The sequence below is a fragment of the Marmota flaviventris genome, chromosome 4 (genome assembly GCF_047511675.1).
Source record: "Marmota flaviventris isolate mMarFla1 chromosome 4, mMarFla1.hap1, whole genome shotgun sequence".
Lineage (NCBI taxonomy): Eukaryota > Metazoa > Chordata > Mammalia > Rodentia > Sciuridae > Marmota > Marmota flaviventris.
Genome location: NC_092501.1, coordinates 157,739,503 through 157,765,402, shown reverse-complemented (window position 1 = coordinate 157,765,402; position 25,900 = coordinate 157,739,503). Strand labels below are relative to the sequence as shown.

General features: G+C 36.8%; 1 protein-coding gene across 1 annotated transcript in view; it reads right to left on the bottom strand.

Annotated features, from left to right (window-relative positions):
- The window catches only part of Itgbl1 (integrin subunit beta like 1), a 241,944-nt gene that overhangs the window by 75,484 nt on the left and 140,560 nt on the right, over window positions 1-25,900 (bottom strand). Inside the window, exon 7 of the mRNA XM_027938908.2 lies at window positions 24,700-24,846. Within this exon, the coding sequence (XP_027794709.2) occupies window positions 24,700-24,846 (147 nt within the window). The remainder of the gene's footprint in view (window positions 1-24,699; window positions 24,847-25,900) is intronic.

Sequence of the window (25,900 nt, the reverse complement as noted above, 5' to 3'; positions counted from 1 at the left end):
TGCCGACACACTTATTCCCTTTTGACTCAGATAAAGGTCTACCTTTTCCCAAGAGGAGTCTTTCAGAGTAAAAATTTTTGAAAAAAAAGCTTTCTTTTTGCATTATCTTCATTTCAATGCATTAAGACTAGAATTCTCCTGCTTCCAATGTCTGTGAAGAGATGGACAAGAGTATCTTAAAAGGTAAGAATAAAGACACTAAAGTGTGGGAACTCTTTTCAGTAAGTATGCAAAGCTCATTTCAGGCTTAGCATCCATCTGGGGTGGATCAGCTTCCTTATCCCTTTTTTAAGTAAGGAAAAAATAGTCTGGAGGGCTCTAACTCTGAACTTTTATAACCAAAAATCTAGCTTTTCGTGGACTGTGAAACTAAGCATGAGGTCATGATTTCATTCTGCTGAAGTGTCTTCAAGGAGTCATGTGAGAAGGGAAATTCTGTATAACAAATAAACAAAGATAGAAACACTGAGGTCCCGGGCTACCCACTTCCCAATTTAAAAAAAAAAAAAAAAAAAAAAAAAAAAAAATATATATATATATATATATATATATATATATGGAAACTGATAATGCAACATAAATCTCACTCCACACACACTCAAGGAGGGGATGGAACACTGCCTTGGGGAGGCACCCACCTGCACAAAGCTATGCATCTAGAGATACTTCCCTGTTGAGAGCTCAGAAAACTATATATGATACTCACATCACCAAGGTGCCCAGATGCAAAGGTCAACAGTCCTTCAAGGGACTGTCATAAACAGGTACAGATAGGCTTCAACTTCTACACCAAAACAGAGAAGGTCTGAGCCACTTCTCCTATTCCACCTCATGAAGGGTTTGCTTATCATTCCATTGAAGGTCAATAGCAGGATGTAGAAATTCACTGTTCTCTACTTTGGGTACACACCAGGTGCAGTTCTTCACTACCAATCACTAAAGACACAGAGGCACATAAACCATGGAGCTAAGAGCAATTGACCTTCAGATTTCTTCACTTGTGGGGGTCACTTCCACAGCTCTGGGGGAGACCCTAGAGTATGTGACATATATTTTGAAATGTAAGAATATTGTACTGAATTGATCCAGTCTATGCTCTCTTTCTATTCCAACTTCTACCTTTGGCTCATACCAAATGGCACTGGAATGGCTCCAAGTACTTTTGAAAAAAAGGGAAGTTGAACAGAAGACACATCTGTTTTGATATTAGAGGAGCTTCTAGTCACTTCCATGTCTTCTCAGGCCATAGGAAAGGCTCTGGGAACATTCCTCTGGTCCTTTGGGGTAATGACAACACAAAACCAAAGATCAAGTCATGACACTCTATGCACTCTATCATTCCCAACACACATCTGAGAAGGTGAGAAGAAATGAGTTTGAAGTATACAGAGCCAAAGACAACAAATTTATAAAATTATAACTATATCATACTCTGGATATGTTCATAGTATTTGTCTGCTTTTAAAACATGCAATTTATACTGATTGATTTTTCAACCTAAATTAGTATTCACATTACCTAATTTTTTATACCTTCATTTTATTCATTTATCTTTATGTGGTACTGAGGATCAAACCCAGAGCCTCACATGTGCTAGGTGAGTGCTCAACCACTGATCCACAACGGCAGCCCCACACATTACCTAATACTGTACTTATATTTTTAATTCATTTTATTAAAAAGAATCCCAAAAATGTAGGCCCTACAATATATGAATTTACATATCTATTTTAGATAAAGATGTTCACCCATATGTGTGCAATATATAATTACATTGTAGAAACATGAAAAAAATTCAGGCAATAAAGTTGAAATCTTATAATTATGTTCATGAGCCATTTAAATAGAATAATGGATTAAATGATGGAATAATGAGGCATATTATGCTTGGTCAAAATATCTTAATATAGTATATGAACTAGTTAAATACAATGTATCAAGACTACATTACAATATGGAATAAATTATAAGATCTTAAATTAGTGCTAAAAAGAAGGTATAAAGTTGTGTTTAAAAACAAATCTCCACCAGACATGGGGGCACATGCCTGTAATCCCAGTGGCTTAGGAGGCTGAGTTGGGTGGATCATAAGTTGAAAGCCAGCGTCTGCAACTTAGTGAGGCCCTAAGCAACTTAGCAAGACCCTGTCTCAAAAACAAAAACATAAACAAAACCCAAACAACAACAACAAAAAACAGACTGGGGATGTGACTCAGTGGTTAAGCACTCCTGGGTTCAATTCCTGGTACAAAAAATAAAAAAATAATTTCCACTAATTTTAAAAAATGTAAGAAAGAAATTTACCTTCATTAATCTCTTTGTTTATGCCTGTATTTGAAATACTACCAGTAAAATAAATAATCTCTTTAACATTATCATTTTTAGACTGTGTGTAAGAAGCCTTTTGAAAAAACACAAGGAGTACATAAGTCACTCGGAAACAGATTCTGGTGTATTTTCTGGTGATTATGATGAAGACTAATTCCTAAAATTACTGTATTAGTTTCCTACTGCTGCTATAACAAATTACTACAATTTGTAGCTAAAAAAACCACACAAATTTATTAGCTTACAGATCATAAACTGGTCTCCTTGGGCTCTAACATCAAGGTGCCCACAGACTGTGCTCCTTTTGGAAGGTCTGGAAGTTTATCTTTTCATGGCTTTTTCAGGGTTCTAGAAGCTGCTGGCCTAACTTGGATATTGGCTTCCTTCTCCATCTTCAAAGTCAGCAATGGCAGGCTGAGGCTCTCATGGGGAGTCACTCTGATCATGATTTTTCTGTGTCTTTTTTATGTACAAGTACTCTTGTGATTACATTGGGTTCACCCAAATAATCCAGTATGACCTAATTAACAATCAGTTCCTCTTTGCATGCAATCTAATGTATTCACAGGTTCTGGGGATTCAGACATGCATGTCTTTGGGGGTACATCATTCTGTCTACCACAACCACTAAGAATTGCTTAGTCTTGAGATTCTGACCTTTGATTATAAATCTAAAAATAAGTAATATATCATCTGTCCTACACTAAGAAGACTACACATAATCAAAGATCCTCAAGATCAATACCAACCTAAATACAGCGTTTATCAGTAAAAACTGTCTGCTCTTTGAAGTCTTACAATTTCACATCTCACCCCTCCAGCTTTGACCCTAAGGGACAAAGTGTAGTACTCCATCATTCCCCTTGTTGGGCACAGATACTGGTTCAAAGGTGATCACTTGGCTCAAGCTATGTCAGGCAGAGTTTTCTTTAAGCTTCCAGGGAAGAGCCTGGGCCAGGGAACAGTGAAAATGCAAACTTACAGGATGCTAAGTTTCATGTCCTCCTGAAAAATATTTACAGAAGGCACAGTAAATATTAAATTGTCGATGGAAGAAGAAATGTGTGTGCTGGGCACTACTGTGTGTGTGTGTGTGTGTGTGTGTGTGTGTGCATGACAGAGAGAAGGAATAGGTTGTTTAAATCCCTTTACCTTTCATTACAAAAGTCACTTTTACCCCGTCCTTCTTGCTTTGTGAGCACATAAATCATTTGTTTCTGGATGTTTGAATTGGGATCTTGCCATTTCCATCCAAAAGACTCTTAACTAAAATAGATGCTGTGTAATTTTGTTATATGCTCAGTGCTGTAATTAATGACAAATGAATTAAAAACATAATTAAGAAAGCAGAGTCCCATCAGGTCACAGGAACAGAACAACTCCTGATCTGTGCCAAGCTGGGCTTGCTGGTAAGTGTGATCTGGTCCCAATGATGACTTATTACCTGCAGTCGGGTCCTATAGGAGACATCAACAATGTTCTCTTGAACACTTTCCAAATTCATTGCCTATATAGGACAAGTAATAGCAAATATTCTCACTAAATGTCATTCCCCTCACTATAGCCAGTTTGTAGCATAGAAACAAAGTCCTTCAATTCAAGCAGAGGTTGTAAGCTGCACATACAGAGAGGTAAAATAATAGCTACCCAAGTCATTTCACTAAGTAGTAGTGTCATCTTATACTGCCAATGTTATCATGCATTGAATGAATGAGAAAGTGAAAGGATATGCAATGAAAAAATAAGAACAAGCCTACGAGGTTGGCCCTGAATCACCCAGTAACAATAACCATCTATTACTGCTCCTTCGTGATCTGTTCATTCATTTACAACACTGTTTCCTAAGGCTATGTGCTCTATCACACTGATGAAAATTTCTTCAATAATTTGGCCCTAATCCCAAGATTCACAGGGACATTCATTATCCAAAGATAAAACAATAATATGATTAAGTGTTGATTAGAAATAAGTTTATAGACTGGCTAGTTTTCTAGGCATATAGAAATTGTAAAGCACCAATTATATTTCTTTATTAAACTTTATATTTGTTAATAAAGACCTTATTTTTACATAATGAGATGGATCTTCTCAAAACAGTTCCAAGTAAAACTTGATTAGTATACAAATTATACTTCTTCCCTTCATTTCTGTATCCCTGTTATTTCTAGAATGCCAGGTTATAAACGTAAAAGCATTGTGTCCCTAACCATTCATTAACCAGAGTGGAGACTCCTCTCCTGGGTAGAAACTAAATCCAAAAGCATTATAGAACAAAGATACTTCGTTTCTGAGAATAAAGTGAGAAAGGGATTTTTTCCTCTTTAGCTTGAACTTTGCTTGGGTTTCCATTTACCCTAACAAAACACTTTAGTGACAAGTTATCATGATGTAGAATAATAGGACTTGGGGTTTGGTCCATTGTGCATTTCAAAATTTAATCTTATGAACGCTTTTTTTTAAAAAAAAATAGAAAAATAGAAAGCTAAAATCTTAGATTTTATGCAGTGGTTTCTAAATAATTGGCACCTTTTATTGATATTACAGGGTCTTTTAGAATCTGTCCAAAGAAGTTGTAGACTCTCTCTTCATAAAAATACTTAAAAATACATCAATTCATGCCATTTTAAAGAGGTTCTAATTGGCTGTTACCCAACCACCTATGTTGTACCAGTTCCAGGATAAGAATTCCTAATACAGCATTACAAAGATTCCTTATCACAATTCAAATTATTCTGATTCAGGAACCACATCAGAGATTAGCTGAAGGAACACTATAAAGGTTGAAAGCAGATCTGAAGGTCCTGAGCAATCAAGGGGCATGGAAGGATATTTTTATGAAACAGCTATTCCCCCCAGCATTTATACCAAATCCTTCATAATCACACTGAAGACCTATCTAAAAATACAGATTCTCTCTCCCACCTCAGATATGGCACATACTGGGATGAAACAATTACCTAACGGATACACTATATTCTTTTATCCTTCTGTGTTTTTGACATGATTTTCTGTCATGAAAATTATCTTTTCTTTTTTTCCAAAAGCAAATCCCTGGGCCCACAGGATCTCCCTAACTCAGTGTCTCAATTCCCCAGGGGAAGGTCACTCTCCTTTCTCTCCCAAAGCCCAGAAGTCTTCCCTCCATCAGACCACTGTAAAGAGTTGTGTGTGTGTGTGTGTGTGTGTGTGTGTGTGTGAGAGAGAGAGAGAGAGAGAGAGAGGACACAGAGAGAGAGAGTTTCCTTCTATGCTGTGCCTATATCAACTTTGACAATTGCTTAGTCAATTTGAGCTACTATTTAAAAAGATACCATAGACGGGGTGGCTTATAAGAAACAGACATTTATTTCTCATTGTTTGGGAGCTTGAAAAATCCCAAGATCAAGGCACTGGCAAAACAGAGCCTGCTTCCTGGCTCACGGACAGCACCTTCCTGCTGTGTCTTCACATAGTAGAAGCATCAAGCTAGCTCTCTGGGGCCTCTTATTTTAAGGACACTAATCTATTCACAAGGACTCAATCCTTATGACCAGACCACTTCCCAAAGGTCCCATCTCTACTACCATCACCTTAGGGTTAGGCTTCCACATGCTAATGGTGCAGGGAGGGGGACAATCATTGAGACCACAGCAATGCACAGCACAGCACAGAGGCTTACTCTCTGAACAAATGCCTCAGGTGGAGGCAGAGCTGATTTCCACTAAGAGGGTATAATGGGTTCTTGAAAAATATCTCCCCCCAAATCATGCCTTTCCACAACATCAGAGTGTCATCCAGTTTGGAAACAGGGCCTCTGCAGATGTACTTAGTTAAGGCCTTGGAGATGGGTCATCATGGATTTAGGGTGGGCCTAAAGAAAGAGATTTGGACAAAGAGAGGGGCAGGGAAGACAACCAGGTAAAGAGAGTTGGAGGCTGGCACACAGGAGCCGCCACAAGTCAGAGAAGACCGGGAAGGAAGCATTCCCTAGACCCTTTGGAAGGACCATGGCCCTCCTGACACCTTGATTTTAGACTTATGATCTCCAGAACCATGGAAAAATGAATTCCTGCTGTTTAGGTTACCAAATGTATGGTTACTTGCTTCAGCAGCCCTAGGAATCTCTCCTAGGGGGTGGGGCAGGCGTGTCTCAGTGGTGGACCATAGGGGTCTGCTGCAGCTAAGGCAGAAAGGGCTCCTAGGCGGGTTTCTGGAAGGGCGTCCGAGGACAAGCACGACTTTCCTAGGACATTTCCTAGCATCGATCCTGAGCAGCCTCTGGACAATGTGCTGAGATTTAATGCTATCCTTAAATAGGCTAACTGCTCCCCTGAGCATGGTGCCACTTCTCAGCACGATCCCATCTTCCAGTGCCTACAAAAGCACAATCAAAAACATGGTTACAAAGCAGACAAGTCCTCCGTTAAGCAGCCAATCCAAACCGAAGTCCTGGGCAGTGAAGAGATCCTAGGGAAATAATTCAAATCTGTTGGTCAGTTCTTTGATTAATAATGGAAAATGTGTTCAAGTTGGTCTTAACTCTGAGTCATCCACAAAACTCTTAGTTTTATTCATAAGGAAAAAAATAATTGTGGGGCATGGGCCTCCTCAAAACACAAGATGGCATGTTAAACAAAAGACAACATGGAAGCCAGTTAAGGAGTGCTTTTGTGGTAACAGAGCCAAACAGCATTTTCCTATTTAATGTTATCATGGTTGCTCCAGAGAAGGAATAGCTAAGTATGTCCCTCCATATTATCCTTCGGTCCTAAAATTCCTATAGTGAAAACTCAAAATGTATTTCTGAGACACTTTATTTTCTAGTCTCCTTTACAATTTATTTCATTCCAATTATCATTCACTTAAAAAAAAAAATCTTAGTCCTGAATGTGGTCAGTGTTAGAAGGTGCCTAAGAATGTTCCCTGCTCAAGGCTCCCCTCTGCTGGCCCGCCCCCCACCCTGCCATATTTACCCTGCTTTCCCAGCCTATTCAGCAGAGCAAGGGACAAAAGCCCATGCAAGAGCAAGTCTTGTACAACTTTTAAGCAGTCCTTTAAGCCTCGTTTGCTCAGTGGGTAATAGGGCAAAAACTAAAGTGCCCGTCCTTCTGTGACTGGACTATACCTGCTAAACAACCCTGCAGAATGGTGGTTCTTAATGGGACCTCACAGTGGAATCACCCAGTAAGCTTTTAAATCCCCGATGCTTAGGTTACCTAGCAGACAAATCAAATCAGGAGATAACTGGGCACTCGTTTCTTAAAAATACTTCTGCAAGATCTAAGTGTCCTTGCTTCCTCTATGAACTCTTTAAGGAAAAAAGCCACTTGACTTAGATCTCTTTTAGAAAATCTTCATTACTTGAGTCTAAGATTGTATAAATGACTCTGTTTCTATTTCCTCTGGCTATCTTCCCTCAGTTCTCATTTGACCCCTTCCAATATTCAAATCTGGCCAAGAAGGGGCTCCTCAGGAAGGTTCCTTGGCCACCATACCTAAGGCAACCCAATGCCACCATGGCCACTCTATCATACTATCTCAATTTGCTTCAATGAGAAGCTCAATGACAGTGGTTCCCTTGTTTATCAGCCCATCCACAGCACCTCAGGTGGCTCTATATACATAATAGGATCCCCAACAGACACATGTGGATTAGGTGAATGATTAAAGGAATTTTGATCATGGTTTTACTCTTAAATTCTACGTCTTAGAGATCACTGATATGCCATCCACTTGAATTCTTGTAATCCCTTGTAATCTATGTTATTTTAAAGTTAAGAAAGAAATTTCGCATATAGTGTCTGAATTATTCCTTACAATATCTTAGAGGAAACAAGTTATTATAGTATCATTTTTTACAGATAATAAATTGAGGGCCCCAAAAGCTAAAAACAAAACAAAACAAACCTTTTCAGGTCACGCAATAAGTGGTATGAGAACGTCTTCTCTAGGAGGATGTCATGATGTCTAGTGGCCTTTCCTGCCCCTTCTGTGGTATCCAACTCCACAAATGGAAACTGGTTGACTAGATAAGGCTGAGAGGGAAGGCAAAATATTGGCAACCTGATGAAGTCTCTCTAGCCAAGAAGGAAACTCATGCCTGGGAAGAGTGTTTTCAGGACCTGAAATAAGCCAGGGGCTGGAGTAACACCTATGAACAAAGGTGATGTCAGCAGGTACGTGTCCTGTCACACCTTGGTGTAGACCTCTCACACCTCCAAAATCTTATCTACTAATAAGCCCCACCTGAAGACTGCAATCCCTCTGGATCTCTCTCTTTATGTAATAGAATTATACAGATGAATGTGTCTAGACTCAAGCATGAATTATGCCACTTGAGTTTTGCCACAGTCTCTTTTGTAATTACAATAAACCACACTTGGGAGCATGAGTTCTGTGATTCTGTCTCATCACTACAACTACAATTCAGTAGGAACATTAACCCTACCCACCTTCCAGCTCAGCAAGCCAAGACAACAGTGTGAAAGACCTTTTCAGGTTATCGTCTACTCTCTATTTTCTTGACATTAACATTTCTGCATTCTTCAGTTAACTGTTGTGCAATACAGGGCTTTGGGGAGAAACCCTGGCAAAGCAGTTAATATTCTTATAAATGACTTTATACATGACCTCAAAATAGTTGCTGTTTCATCCTTGGGACTCTCCAAGTCTCAAATGTCTCACTACTGCACTATGCCAGACCATTTGGTATTATTTATCAGCATCCACATGGCACGGATATTTCAAACAGCAAAGAGGCTAAAATTATTTAAAAATTTAAACAGGAAGCCAGAGAATCCTGTTTTCCCTCCTTTCTCCAAATAAAAGACACCACATGAGAAATAAATATTTATGGAGAACCAAAACTCATCCATCTTAATTATTGTATGCCAGATGAAAGGGTGCCACACTGAAGAATACGTTACTCTGTACTCCAAACAGATACTTGGTAGAAGGCAGACTGAAAGCATGCGTGGGTGAGTCACATGGTTCCCACGAGGAGGAGCTGGCTCTCCTTTCGTCTAGATAGCTAGGCAAAATCAGACTCCAAGTCCACTGTGAAGGTGAGCCAGAAATGACAGGTGTGAGTCCATGAAAGTAGATATACAATCTAGGATCCAAATGAGTCAGAACCCAGAGTCAAGTTCACTTACTGCAGAGAGAGTAGAGAAAGGGAGGAAATGCAGATTTACAGAACTCAGTTCAAAATCACCTAGAAGGATTTTGCTGCCATTTTTGCCTAAGACTTGCTGAGTTCCACACCTGGCAAGTGGTGGGACCCAGACTAAGTCACAGTCTGTTCAACTGCTCACCCTCGGAGCAAGAACTCAGTATCACAACTAGCTTCGGTTCACTTTATATATATATCCAATATCAAGAAAATGTGACCCTGAAAATGATAATCTGACTACTAAAAACAATTGCCATTTTAATAATTTGCTGATACAAACAATTTTGAATAAAATAATTTTGTATTTGTGCTTGTTTTCAGATTGTGTCAGTAGATATACACAAGCACGATTTGAGGTTCAGGGAGGCAGAAGGAGGCTCATGTGAGGAAGTAAGGTATCTGTCTTGTTCATGGAAAGATCTGGATCTCTGTCACCTTAGTTTTATTTGGCAGTTCAGGAATAATGCAATATATGGGCCTTAAGCAAGATGAATCTGACACACTCCCCCCGAGAATTCTAAGTAGTGGGAAATGGGACGGCAATCTTGAAGGGAACCAAGGATGCTTCCCCTTTACAAGGTGTTTCTGGAAGCCGGCAGGAGTGCTGGGGAAAGAGGCCACAACCACTCCCCCAGGCCTCCTGGCAAGCCAGGCAAAGGAAAGAAGGGTGTGAATAACTACCAGCTCTCCAAGGGGCTCGCAGCCTAGGAAGACGTGGAAAGTATCACTGATTGGCGCAGGTGCCAAAGAGCCGGTCTTGCCTGTACCATCTAGCACTTTGGAAGAGGGAAAATTTTTATTTTTTTATGAACACATTTCTTATTGCTGCTGCTGTTGTGTGTGTGTGTGTGTATGTGTGTGTGTGTTCCTCTCTTTTCTTTTAACATTCATTTGGTCTTTTCTTCCCTGTTTAAAAACTTTGGCATTTCTCCTGCTTTCCCTTTTCTCCTCTTTTTAACATTTTTCTTCTTTCTTTTTTCCTTGTTTTCTTTTTCTGTCTTTACCTTTCATCTTAATTTTATTTTTTTAACTTTTTAGTTTACTGTTATGTTTTACCCCTCCCTTTTCTGCCATTATTGTTATTGGGCTTGCTGTTTTATTTGGTATTTTCTTCACTTCTTACTCTGTTTTGCTGCTGTTGTTTTTCTCCCTCCTGTGCAGGGATGGGGAACCTGAAACTTGAAGCATGTTGGGTGGGTGTTCTGCTGTTGAGTTACACTCACAACCCAGCTTGGAGAAATTTCAACTTACTGCAGCTATTACCTACCCCAACTCAAACCCTGGCAGAAATGTTAACATTAACTTAAAGAATAGGTGAGATAAGAGCCCACCCATTGACCAGCCCCAACTAGGCGCTGCTGGTAGAGGCTGAAGCCACACTCTGTGACATTCACCTATATAGCAATGGCACAGAGAACAACACAATAGTTGTGGACACTGCATCTATAAGAAGGGAACTCTGTATAGGTTTCTCCCATGATACACCAAGCCACACAGTGATGACCAGACTGCAGAGTAACCACAGATGGTGCACCCCACATATTCTGCTGTCTACAGCATTCCTGCTGGAAATATCAGAGGAACCCCACTCTTGCAAGACCTACAGAGAAAGCAGTTCCCGCAGGCTCTGTTCCTTAAGCATTGTGTCAAAACCCACTAATCACAGCCAAAGAAGCCACAGGGAAACTATGGTGGACAGTGTGAAACAAAACTCAACATTTCACAACAAGTTAGTATCAAAGGGCACATCATCAAAAGAAGGTCCTCACATAAAAGTGGAAGAGATAGTCATCCTAACAGATGCACAAATCTTAACAGAGAAACATGGACTATATGAAGAATAGAATATTATTAGGCAACACAAAACCTCCTAAAGTTCATAACTCTCTAGTAACTGATTTCAGTGATGTCAAAGTAGAAGAAATGCTGCACAAAGAATTCAAAAGGATAATTTTCAAAAGTTTAATGAATTCCTAAATGATACAAAAAAATCTGAATTAATTAAGGAAGACAAGTATATGAATGAACAATTAAATGAAGAGAATAAGACTCTGAAAAAGAGGCAAACAGAAATCTTGCAAGTGAAAATTGTAATACGTCATATTAAAAACTTATTACATCACCAATAAACAAGCATCACCAATAAACTAGATCAAGTGGAGGAAAAAAAATTGTCAGGGCTTAAAGAGAATGTTGATGAATTATCACATTCAGACAATAATGAAGACATTAAATAGTAAACAGAATATACAAGATTTATTAGGCACTATTTAAAGACCAAAAATATGCATAATCGGGGTATATGAGGGAGATGAGATACAGACGGATATTATGGAAGTCTATTTAGTAAATTTCCCAACTCTTGGGAAAAAAAAACATGGACGTCCAGATACAAGAGGCAATTAGAAGGCAAAACAGAAATGATCAGAAAATAAGCCCTCAAAAACATTAACTGCCAAGTCACATGTAAAGGCAAACCCATTTGAATGACAGCTGACTTTTCAGCAGAAGTTCTAAAGGCTAGGAGAGTATTTAATGATGAATTTCAAGTCCTTTAAAAAAAATTAAAAACTGCCTACCTAGACTACTGTACCTTAAAGTTTTCCTTCTAATTTGATGAAACAATAAAGACCTTCAATGTTAAGCATAAACTGAGGGATGTCCACTAAACCAATATTTCAGAAGATAACCTAAAGGAATCCTACATTCAGAAAAGGAAGAGAGAATGGGAAAGAATAAATCTCACCAGAAGAGTAGATAAGCAAAAACAAAACAATAAAAAAATCAGTAAGAATTAATCATTATTAATACAGAAAACTGTCAAACTTCTAAATTAATAAGAGAGGAAGCAATTAGTATAAAATATTCAAACCACCAGAAGAAAACCAAAATGACAGCAACAAGTATGTAACTTTCAATAATGACATTTACTGTAGATGGTCTTAATTCTCCAATTGAAAGACATGGATTGACTAACTGGATTAGAAAAACAAGACCCAACAATATAATGTCTGCAAGAAACTCATCTCACCTGCAAAGACATATGCAGATTGAAAGTAAAAAGGTAGGAAATGATATTCTAAGCAAATGGAATCCAAAAGCAAACAGGAGTAGCTGCACTCACATCTGACAAAACAGACACTAAATCAATCAGTTCAAAGTTACAACAAAGGTTATTACATATTAATAATTGACCAAGAACAAATAACAAAGCTGGGAATGATGGCACATGCCTATAATCCCACCTAATCAGGGGCCTAAGGCAGGAGGATTTCAAGTTTAAGGCAAGTTAAGAAGACTCTGTCTCAAATAAAATAAAATTAAAAAGGCTGGAGATATAGTTCAGTGGTAGAGAACTTGCCTATCATGTGTGAGACCTTGGGTTCAAACTCCAGTATGAAAAAAAAGAAGAAAGTATCATAATTATATATGCATACAAGTTTGGAGCACCCAATTTTGTAAAAAAAAAAATGCTGCAGGACACAAGGGAGAGAGAGACTCCTATACTCCACTATCGATTAGAATTCAAATCCTGCCCTAACCAACAGATACACCATACAGACAAAAGCTCACCAAAGAATATCAGAGTAAAATTATAGAATAAATCAAATGGACACAATAGACATCTACAGAATAATCCCATCAACAGTTGAAGAATACACATTCTTTTCATTAGCACATGGAACTATTTCCAGAATAGTTCATATCATACATTAGGCCACAAAAGTCTTGGCAAACAAAAAATACTGAAATAATTTCTTCCGTCTTATCAGAACACAATGGAATGACCCTAGAAGAGAAGCTACAGAAATAATACAAACACATGGGAACTGAAAAATACACTTTCGAACAAATAGTGGGTCATTGAATAAATACATAATGGGATGAAAATTCCATAAGATTAAATGAATATGGAAACACAACACATCAGAATGTATAAAAAATACAGTAAAAGCAGAACTAAGAGGAAATCTCAAAGCTACGAGAACCTATATTTCAAAAGCAGAGACACCAAATATATAACTAAATGATGCCTCTCAAGGTCTTAGAAATCAAGAGCAGACTAAACCCAAAATCAGTAGAAAGAGAGAAATAATAATGATCAGGGCAAAAAAAATGAAAGGGAAATTCAAAGCATATAAAAAAAAAAGAATATCAAAAAAAAAGAATTGGTTCTTTGAAAGAATAAACTGGTAAACCTTTAGCTAAACTAACCAAGAGAAAAATAAGACCAAAACAAATTATATGCTAATAAACTGAAAAATCTAGAAGCAATGAACAAATTTCTAGACACATATGACCTACCAAACTTGATTCTGGAATATATTTAAAAAAAAAACTAAACATATCAATAAGAAGCAATAAGACTGACAAGTAATACAATCTCTCAACAAGGGAATCCTCAGGTACAAGTGGATTCACTCTTAAATTTTCACAGACTTTTAAGTAATAACTAATACGAATGTTTCTCAAACTATTACATAAAATAGAAAGAGAAGAAACTATTCCAAATTTATTCTACAAAGCCAGTATCTCCCTGCTAACAAAACCTGATAAGAATTCAACAAAAAAAGAAAGAAAGAAAGAAAAAGAAACTAAGACTAATATCCTTGATGAATACTGACTTAACAATTCGTAATAAAACCTTCCAAATTGAATTTCAAAGCACATTAAACAAACCATACACCATGATCAAGCTGGTTCCATTCCAGGCATGCAAGGATGATTCAACATACACAAATAAATAAACATAACATAGCACAAAAACAAAATCAAGGATAAAAATCACAGAACATCTCAACAGATGCTGAAAAAAAAACTTTAATTAAATTCAGCATCCCTTCATGTTATGATTTAGAAGGAACATACCTCAACAAAATAAAGGCTATATATGACAAACATGGCCAACATTATACTGAAAGAGGAAAAACTGAAACATTTCTTCTAAGATAAGGAAAAAGATAATGCTGTCAACTCTCACTTATTCAATGTACTAACTAAAATGATAGCCAGAGAAATTAGGCACAAGAAATAAATAACAGGGATACAAATAGGAAAGACGGAAGTCAAATTTTCTCTGTCTGAAGATGATATGATTCTATACTTAGAAAACACTAGAACTCCACCAAAAGACGCAGAATTGGCAAATTAAGCAAAGAATCTGGGTTAAAAATCAACACAAATATATCATTAACTTTTCTATGCACTACTAATTAACTTTCTAAGAAAAAATTCAGGAAAGCAATGTCATTCACAATAGCTACAAAAAGTAAAATATCTGGGAGTAAATCTAACCAAGGATATAAAATAACTACAATGAAAATTACAAAACACTGAAGGAAGACATTGAAGAAGATACCATAAGGTGGAGATACCTCCAATATTCATGGGTTGGGAGAATTAATATTGTTAAAAGGCTCATAGTAGTGAAAGCGGTCTACAAATTCCATAAAGGCTCCATCAAAGTGCAAATTACATTCTTCACAGAACTAGAAAAATTAATCCAAAGATTCATAAGAATTCACAAATGACCCGGAATAACCAAAGCAATCCTGGGCAAAAGGAGCAATGCTAAACGCATCACAGTACTTTACTTCAAAATGTACTCCAGAGCCACACTAACAAACACAGCATGGGATTGGCATAAAAACAGACACATAGATCCATGGAACAAGATAGAGGGCCCAGAATAGAACCACACCTCTACAGACAACTGATTTTCATATATATATGAAAATAATATACATGTTATAACATACATGGTACATATAACATATACCAAAGAAAAGATTGCTTCTTTAACAACTGGTGCTGGGGAAACCAGATATCCACACACAGAGATGGAAACTAGACCCCATCTTCTCATTCTGTTAAAAAAAAATCAGCTCAGAATAGATCAAAAGACCTTAATGGAAGACCTGAAACTTTGAAACCACCATAAGAAAAGATAAGGGAGACACTTGAAGTTATATATCCAATAGCTCGGAAAACAAAAACAAGAATTGACAAATAGAATTTCATCAAATTAAAAAGCTTCAGCACAGCAAACAATCAGCAGAATGAGGAGACAACCTACAAAATGAGAGAAAATCTCTGTCTACTATTAATTTGACAGAAAGAATATTCAGAATATATAAGAAACCCCAAATACTTAACAATCCAATCAAAAAGTGAGCAAATTATCTAAATAGACACATCACAAGAAGTTGTATGAATGGCCAATGGTCAATAAATAAACAAAAAACTGCATAAGGAATGCATATGTCACAATTACATTGAGATTCCGTAGCACCTCAGTCAGAATAGCTGTTGCAAAATAATAATAACAAATTCTGGTGAAAATGTAGAGGAACACGAATCCTTACAAGGTGTTGGTAGGAATGTAAATTAGTATAACCACTATGAAAAACAATATGGCAGTCCCTCATAAAACTAAAATTAGAACTAGCATATGATCCAGCTATACCACTACTGGGTATTTATCCAAAGGAAATTAAGTCTTCATACAAAACAGATGCCTACATATGCATGTTTACTGCAGAATGATTCACAGTAGCCAAAATATGGAATCAGCCTACATGCCTGTCAACAGATGAGCTGATAAAGAAAAATATGGTTTATATACACACTTTAGCCATATAAAAGAGTGAAATCATGTCATTTTCAGGGAAATGGAAAGAACTGGAGGACATAATGTTAAGAAAAATAAGTCACATACAGAAAGACAATTACCATATTTTCTTTCCTATGAGAAAACTAAAGACAAACAATAAAAGGATGACCTAAAAGCAGAAGAGGGTCTGTAAGGGGAGGAGAAGGAGACTTGAGCGATGGCAAAGCACAACAAGAGCAAGAGGGTACACAGGAGGGTGGACATCATCAAACCAGGATATATGCATCTATGAAAAAGTCACAGTGAACCTATGAATTTATATAATTATTAATTTTTTTTAAATGAGTTTGCTCCCTGTTCTCTATTCAAGTTAAGACCGTCTTGTTTCAGCATTTCTGCCCATACTTACTCCTCTACTTGGAATATCCATTTCTAAATTATTGTCTTTCTAATGCTACTCATCCCTGCAGACTCAATTCTAGGTTTCCCTCATTTCATAAAGCCATGTTTTTACCCAAATACAGCAAATGATTTCTTCCTCCTCTGACTCAAAACCTTAATCCTTTCTCTGAATACATTCCCACATTTATCACAAATGCTTATCCCTGTGGTCAGCACACTTTATCTGAAAAGGGCTGTGTGTTAAATATTTTAGGCTTTGAGGGCCACATGCTCTCTGGGGCAATTATTCAATTTTGCCAGGATAACAAGAAAGCATCTGTGGGTAAACAAGTGTGTGGCTATGTTCCAGAAATACTTTATTTGCAAAAACAGATGTAGAGCTACTGGCTCTAGTTTCCTGAACCCCTGGCTTAGCAAAAAAAAAAAAAAAAAAAGCTGGTGGGGTGATCATAATGATCATAATGTAATATTGATTAGATTTGATAAAGAACATCATTTATGAACATAGGAGGCATACATTGTCTAGGGAGTATACAGTGTATTACATTTCTGAATTTATTTTGCAACTATCGCACAATGCCTAGACTACTAATTTTTAATAGCATCTGTATATCCAAGAGGAGAATCAAGGTTCTGACCAAGCTACGTGACCCTGAAGCTTGGTCAAGCTTGATGGCAGCCTGCCTCATTGATTTTCTATTACCAAGGACATCTGCCAAGAATCTGGTTCCATGAAGATTAGGGCTGATTACCAGACTGCTGCCCACTCAAAATATCTGGCTTTCCTGTTTACATTTAGTAAAATCAGGTAAATAACCTATGGAGACACACACTGTATCTTCTACCAAGATTTTAATAGAAATAAATATGTAATTGTAGTAACAAAATTGTCCTGATTGTCACGTTTTATTTTTAGCTTGCTTACAGAAATTGGGGTTGAATTCATTTTTCTATTTTCATTTCAAATAGATTTTGACAGTATATGTTGCAGCCTGTATAAGGAAGTTTTCTTAGCCAAAGAATTTCACTGGTTTTCAATTTGCCACATAAAAATGATGCAGAATGTAATAAAAATTGAATATTTATTTGGACTGATTCCTATCTTTGATATAAAATATTCTGTTGCTATACATAAAATACTTAAACAAGATTTTTGACTGGAATCTATGCAAAAATTACTCATTCAGTGTTACCTGGTAGTGATATAATTTTATGGACTATGGGTTAGAAAAGCCTCAGGTAATTTTTTAAAAAATGTGATGTTTATTATGTTTTCATTTAGTTACTGTATACCATAATTTAATAAACAAAACTATTAAATCAGCTTCTGAATTCTCCTTTTCCTTTCTGTCTGTTGAATAAGAACATATCAAGAAGACAAGCAAGCTAAAATAAAAGAGGGGAAGTGAGGACCATAAATAATTGTCCACCAGAAAAGAGAGCTCCCAAATCACCCTTGGCCTCCATTCTCTTAATCATACCCTTTAAAGTATGCACATTACACTTCTAGTTTAGTAAATGAAGCTCCATCATATGATTGAGAGACTCAGTACAGAATATGATCAGGACCTTCAAGTGGACCACAGTTCTGGGCACCTGCACCTTTGGCTGTTATGAGAAAACACAGTGTCCCAATAGAGAAGTGCAAAAGTGTCAGGAAGACATGGAGAAAGGATGCTAAAGACTTCCTCCTTAGTTCTCCTTGGATGCCAATCATTTTGCCCCATACTCTCTTTTTAAAAGTCACAATAAATAACAATTTTATGCCTGTGCTTTTGTGAAATTTAGGATGCATCCACAGTTTAAGATGTTCTAATTTTTTTCTAAGCAAATGAGCAAAAGGCTCCCCTCTTCTAGACCACATATCATTATCATGGGTCACTGCATGGTAACGGCATATAAAAGCCAAAATACCAAGCACTGTAAATTCAAAGTACTCTCAAAGAAAGAAGGATGTCTCCCTGGTGGTCCAAGAGTGAGTTTTTACTGAACATGTTAGGCATAACACAACACAGTCCACACTATGGCTGCTGACATAATTCACCAATTAATTAATATTTGTCCCCATTTGAGTCACACTTAAAGCAGAATTCCTCCTGGATAAGAAGAGTAAAGAGGATGATTTTTCACAGCAGTTTCTTCATCTTCTAGGTTGGAAATGCCACAGAGTCTGCAGCACTTGTGGATAGAGTGGATTGATCTACCAGGACACAGAACAGAGGAAAGCTGAATCACCCTTGCTTCCTCCAAGATCTTCTGGAAGAACACACAGGGGTTCCCTTGTCATGTGGTCACTCAGGATGTTCCTGCCACCATTAACTTACAATAAGGCAGCTAATCAAGCCAAGATTTTTTAAAATAGAATCAAAATCACAACATGTGGTATGGTACTTAATTGAGAATGTCTGGAGAATTTCCAATAGTACAACTTTCTCTCTGTTCCTAATACATAACATCTTTGTAAATATGAATAAGAAAATTAATGATTCAGTGGTCTAAAACCACATGTAGTAGAAACACATAGGTTTTAAAAGAAAACAAGTATGCATCATGGAAACTACTCTTGATAAATACAACAAGAGAATTGGAAGATGTGGTTTGCCAATACAAGGGAGAGATGAATTATGGCTTCAAATGAAAAATGTACAGATGGTGTGAATTTGGCATGCTATTATTCTTTCAAAGTATGATCCTAGGTAAAGAAATTGGGAAAAATTGCCCAATTCATTAATTAAAGCATGCTAATTGATAAAAATGAAGCCATAGCTTCTATTTTCTGGACGTTCCAATATTAAATAACTTACTTTAATTTATCATTCTTCCTCCATTTCATATCTTTCCTACAGGGACATGTGGCTATGTGTTTATGGAACTAAGCACAGGCAATACTTCTAAGAACAAGCCTGATCAAAGAAAACCACAGGGCAGAGATGACTGTATTCCCAAGAGAGATGGTTTACCCCAAGGACAAATAGTGATCAAGAAGACAGACAGTGAAAACACGGCTTTCTGAGTAGCGATGCCTGCCAATACAGCACTTATATTGGATGATCATGGAAATCAATGAAAGGAGTTTGATAAATGGCAAAAGTTCACAGCACGTACAAAGAGCAAAATTCATCTGGGAAAGTGCATTATCTAAATTGTCACTATCAGTGGGTGAAAAGAACCATTCTAATGCTCCTGATAAGAAGGTATATTGGTGCAATTTTTCTAGAGAATAAAAATCATCTGATCTTTTATATTTAAAAAATGTAATCCATTTTTATTTATTTAGATCTATGCATTCCACATTCAACAATAAATACTAAGGATTTGTGTACATGTTCTGCTACAGGAATATAAACTGTGGCACTGAATAAGAGACAATATGATTTCTATTATATGAGGATTGGTTAAATTCTTTTGCTAAGACCATATGATGGTTACTATGTAAACAAATAATGGAATATTATATAACCACTTCAATGATTTCGTATGATATTGTATTTGTAGCAGGGAAATATATTTATTATATATTTTTTAGAAAATAGCATACTAAAAGAACAAGTAAATTATCTAAAATAATAGTTCTGGAGTCAGTAAAACTGTATTAAGAGTTTGTATTAAAACTTGCACCTCTGATGTGAAATAGCAAACTGTTCTAATTTCTACTTCATTTTTCTGTAAAAAGAATAATAATTATACTTTTTCCTACTTCATTATGTTTGAGGAAAGTATAAAGAAAATTCATTCAATGTTCTTAGCATTCCACCTGTTGAATAAATTCACATAACTGCTGTTTTTAGAACAGCATAAATATCTCATTTGTAAAATGTATGCTTATATTTTTTTGATTTAGCTCTTGATCCTGATAACCTATACATACAGATATTAACCCCCAGTGTTCATGTGATCATCTAGATCATTAGGTTTATATGTAAACTTGTTGTGTTTGCTTGCCTGTTCATTTGTTTTAGGTCAACTATATTTCCTAAATTTTTGGAAGACAGTATCAGTCAGTAAGGAGTTCTGCTGCAGAACAAATCCCAAATCACAGTTTCTTAAAACAACAGAAATTTCTTTCTCGTTCACATTAGAGGTTCTTGGAGGTCAGCAGAGCTTTCTGACAATGGTCCTGTTTCCAAAACCCAGGCTAAGGAAACAGCCCCTATTTCCAGAACTGCAAATCCTCAGGCCAAAGGGAAAAGGGGATTTCAAATGATGTCCTGCCTCTCAAAGCTTCTGCTTAGATAAGATAAACATCCTTTGCTCATATGTATTGGCTAAAGTCTGACTCTTGCTCAGAAGAACCTCAGTAATAAAGATGATGTATTTTTAAATCAAGAAGAGTTTAAAACTAATCTATAGCCTATCATAAGTCCATTAGTAGCTGTTTCTGTTAGTTCTTTTCAGTTATACATAACATTAGGATTCATTCTGACATAATAATTATAAGAAGATGGATATAATTTGTTCTAATTCAGTCCCCAGTACTTCCCATTGCCCTCCTCTCTCCCCCTTCCCTTCTCTATACTCCACTGATCTTTTTGCTATTTACTTTTAGTGTTTTGTTGTTGTTGTTGTTGTTACCAAGGATTGAACCCAGAGCCACTGAGCCACACCCCCAGCCCTTTTTTATATTTTATTTAGGGTCTCACGAGGTTGCTTAGGACCTTGATAAATTGCTGAGGCTGGCTTTGAACTCATGATTATCCTGTCTCAGCCTCCTGAGCCGCTGGGATTAACAGTCATGTGTCACCATGCCTGGCTAATTTTAGTTTATTTTAATGTCTTAAGGGTGAGATTAACTGTGGTATATTCACATATGTATATAGGAAAGTTAGGTCAGACACATTTGGCTGTTTTTCCCCTATACTGTTAGCAGAGCACCGATATGTGAATTTAGAATGTGATTTTCCACTCCTAATCTCAGAAGCAGAAACTAATAAATAATTTTATATGTACATGGATTATAGATGATCCATCATGAAATGATATCTGTAGGTAATAAGAAATGGAACACAAGTAATGATTAATAAAGAACTTAAGAGATCATATAATTTGTTTTCCTACCTTTGAAACATAATGCTCCCACTTAATCACCACCAGTGGAAGCAAGGAGTCTCAATTCATTTCTGGTAAAAAAAAATTCCATCACCTGACCTCTGCAGAATGTGAGAACATCCTACAGGAGGATTTAGGCTTCTGGGCCTTTGTTTGTCTTTGGGCCCCAGCTGGTGAGCCGCTGAGGCTCTCAGGCTTGAGAACTGATGGGCCTTGTAATTGCTTTCTTCACTCATGTAACCACAGCTGCAGCGTTCATTCAAAAATTGCAAAACTAATCCAGTTTTCATGTTGGATGTTTGCTTCCAAACACCCAGTGCCAGTGAATTTGCAGATGTAGTTTGAAGAACTCCAAGGTCTCTGACCACTGGTCTGAGCCTTGCACTGGCTGTCATAAATCCTTAGTTTTTATTCTCCCTTATTCTACCTTCTATTTTGCTCTGGTTCCCTGGAAGATCACTGCACTCATCAAGATCTCCTTTTCCCTGTAAAGAAACTTATCATTTATTTACAAAGTATTTCTCTGACAATATAGTCCTAGGCAAGAAATTTTTTTTAAAAAATTACTTAACTCATTAATTAAAGCATGTTAATCCATAAAAATCAAAGATAGGATTTCTATTTTTTATAGGCTTAAGTGAATTTAATGACTTTTAAGTCAAAATTCTATACATGCATTCAACATCTTTTTGATAAAATATATTTTAAATATATTCCATTACTTTCAAATGATAGCTAAATAGTTACTCTTAGAAAGATAAGAGACCAATATGTGTTGAAGATCAAGCCCTGTCAGAGTTTATTCAAGATCAATATGATGTCTACGAAAATGCTCTCACTATTGTTCTATGCATTAAAAAAAAACTTAGAGACCAATGAAAACCCACTGGAATCTGTATACTAAAGTGATTTTCCATGTTTGAGAGGTAATGTATGTGCTTTCTCTTTCCTCGTTATATAATTTATCATTTTGTTCTTTAAATTAGAAAGAACTTTTGAATTTTGTTGCAGATTTTTTGGGGGGAGTTGACATATGCAGATATCCTTATTGGTAAATAATATAAATATAGTATAGAAACTACTCTATTTACTTATACTATATACATAGCCACTCAAGGTTATCTTATAGAAAGTGAGCCCTTTAACTTAGAAAATGCTGTAAGATATTAGACTTCCCTGTGCTTTATCACTTTAAGATGGTAGCAAAACTATATCTTAACTTTTCTCAAGTAAACACATTTGGAAAAGGTTCTCAAGAACAAAATCTATTTTGAGATACAGTTATTTTCTTTCCCTCCCTGCATGAAATTGTCCCCTATAGTATTATAAAGTTATGACAAGATAAACTGATTTATTTTAATAAGAAGAGACACTGATTGGGCTTCCTATGTCCATTCTTTTTCATATGAAGAGGCACAATAGGTAAGCATTTTGTCAATATTAAATTGTAATGAGAAATTGTTTGTTTTGCTGTAGATTGTAAGTGAGGGTAAATGATGTTAATCTGAGGGATGATAATTTTGATTCTTTGATACTTCAAAGCACAACAGGCATACACAGCACCATCTGGCAGAATTATTAAAGCAAGTGGAGAAATAGTTCCTCTCTGGATTGCTGGTGGAAGATGGGGCTAGTCAGAAGTACTTCTGAAATTAAAACAATAAATCCTTCTACCCATAACCTAGTATCCTATTTATAATCATTAGAGGAAAATATTGGTCATGAGAAAACACCTATAACACACACAAAAAAATTTGGAGACTAGGGAGTTTTCTATACAAAGAAACTGGTAAGTAATAAAAAGCCAGGCAAGGACAAGATATGAAGAAATTGGAACTGCCACCACTGATTGGATCATAAAATGTTGCAACCACTTTAGAGACACCCTCGTAACACTAAAAAAGTTACATGTGGTGTGATCATATGACTCAGCGTATGGAATTCACTCACAGGTATGCACCCAAAGGAATGAAAACTCATGCCAACACAAAAGCTTTTGCATGAATGTTCACAGAAGCATCATTCATAAGGACCAATGAGTAAAAGACAAGCAATTATCCAAATATCCATCAACCGATGAGTGGATAAACAACTATGGGATATCCACACTGTGTAATATTATTAAGCCATAAAAATCCACCAAGTACTAACACACATTACAACATTGATGAACCTTGAAAACGTTATACTAAGTGAAAACATTATGTTAAGCCAACCACAAAAAGACTACACATTTTGTGATTCCATTTATACAAAATATCCAGAATAGATAAATCCACAACAGAAAGTAGATTAGTGGTTTCTACTGGTTGGGAGTGACACTATGGGGGGGGGGTTCTAGAAAATGTCCTAGAATTAGTGGTGGTCGTTTCATAATTCTGTGACTATATTTAAAACAATGAGTTTTGCATTTTAGAAGGCTAAATTTCATGTTATGTCTTAATTTTAAAAAGTAGATTTTAAAAAGAGATAAGGAACAGAAAATTAAACTTCTTCTCCTTTCTTCTTTCTTAAACAAAAGTTGTAATAACATCAATTATCAGTTCCTCTGGAAGTACATTTCATGTAAAGTTTGCTATTCCCATATGAAACGTGAATTTGTGTTTCTCATTTTGACAAAAAGAACAAACAAGCCACTTTTCCTCTAGGTGAATTTTTCCTTCTGAAATTATGCTGCTCTGGTAGTAAGCACACATCTGAGTCTATCTTCTAAAATGACAGCACCTGTTCAGGGCTGTTTATACAATTCCTTTGCAAAAGCCAGCCATCTCCCAAAATAAGGGTAGTGGGTTTCATAAATATCAGCGCACAATTGAATCATCTCATTCAAAAGCTTTAAGTAAATATACAAACTGAACTTAAATAAAAGAGTAACACTGAACAGAACGAAAGGGAACTGAAATTGAGCAGTCCTCAAAGCTACAGGGAACTACGGACAGTGTGTATGTGCATGTGTGTACAAGCAAGTGCACATGTGTGGGTGGGGCAGTTGGGGGGAGATCTTTCACCATGTAATTCCACTGGTCAGTGGTGGACTGGTTATCAGTTCCGATAACCAACCTTCTCTCATGCAAGTGCTCTTCTGTAAGACTCCCATGAATAGTATTCCTCTGATGCACAGGATTAGGAATCAGTGACAAGCCCCAGAGACCACACTCACCCCTTCCAGAGCAGGGCAGCTCAGCGCCTCCCTGACACTTCCTGATGCTCTCCTCAGCAGACAGCAGGCAGGAACGTGGGTGCTCACACTTCTTCCCATACCAGCCTGCTTTGCAGTCACATCTCCCACAGTTACACTGTCCATGACCTTGACAATGAGAGCAGGAAAAGAGAGAAAGAGAGAGCATGAAGATAATGAAGGCAGAATTAGTTTTTAGTTCTCATTCTAACCGTGAACGTCAAAAATGAGCCAGGATCGTCACTGACAATATAAAAACATTACTGCAAAGTCACAATTTTCCCAAAATTATTAATGATTGGTTTATATTGATTGATTATGAGGGGCAGAGAAAAGCAACAACTACAGCTAAGATAAACAGTTCAGAGGGCTGTAACCTGGGATCTACCGAGTTCCTGATAAATGGGATTCTATTGGTCTGTTGGGACCCAAAAGGAGCGGCTGATGGATTCAGTCATTAGTTCATGTGGAGAGGAGCCGTAGGAAACAGAAAACAAGTTAATTTTGAAGAAGGAATTCGTTTCTTTCTAATGAACCGCTCAACTGATCTTTATTTATGAAGATCCCATAGAAAGGCTGAAGAAACTTAGAAAGCCTGGGGCACAGACTGACAGAGGCAATGAAATCTAGAATTTGGGAGTTGATCTGTTTTACCACAGTTTTACTGGGGCATAACTGGTAAATAAAAACTGCACATATTTAAAGTGTACCACATGAGGTTTTGATACACATATGCACGTGGTGAAATAATCACAAACAGGCTAATTAGCATATCTCTCACCTCACACAGTTACAGTTGTGTGTGTGTGTGTGTGTGTGTGTGTGTGTAGAACCATTTAAAATCTACTCCCCTCACAAATTTCAAGTTCACAATACAGTCTTACTAATTTTGGTCACCATGCCATGCCCTAGTTCTCCAGAACGTGTTCATTTTATAATTCTGGAAGTTTGAATGCTTTGATCAAGGGCTCCCCATTTCCCTCACCCCTGCTTCTCAGTTAACCGCCCTCCTATTCTCTGTTTCTGGAAGTTCCGATTCTTTTCATTCTCACATGCATATAAGGGATGCAGTACTGGTCCTTCTGTAACTGGCGTATTCAAAGGTCCTCCAGGTTTATCCAGGTTGAGGCAAATGATAGGGTTCCATCTTTGCTTTAGATGAATGCCATTCCATTGTCTATAT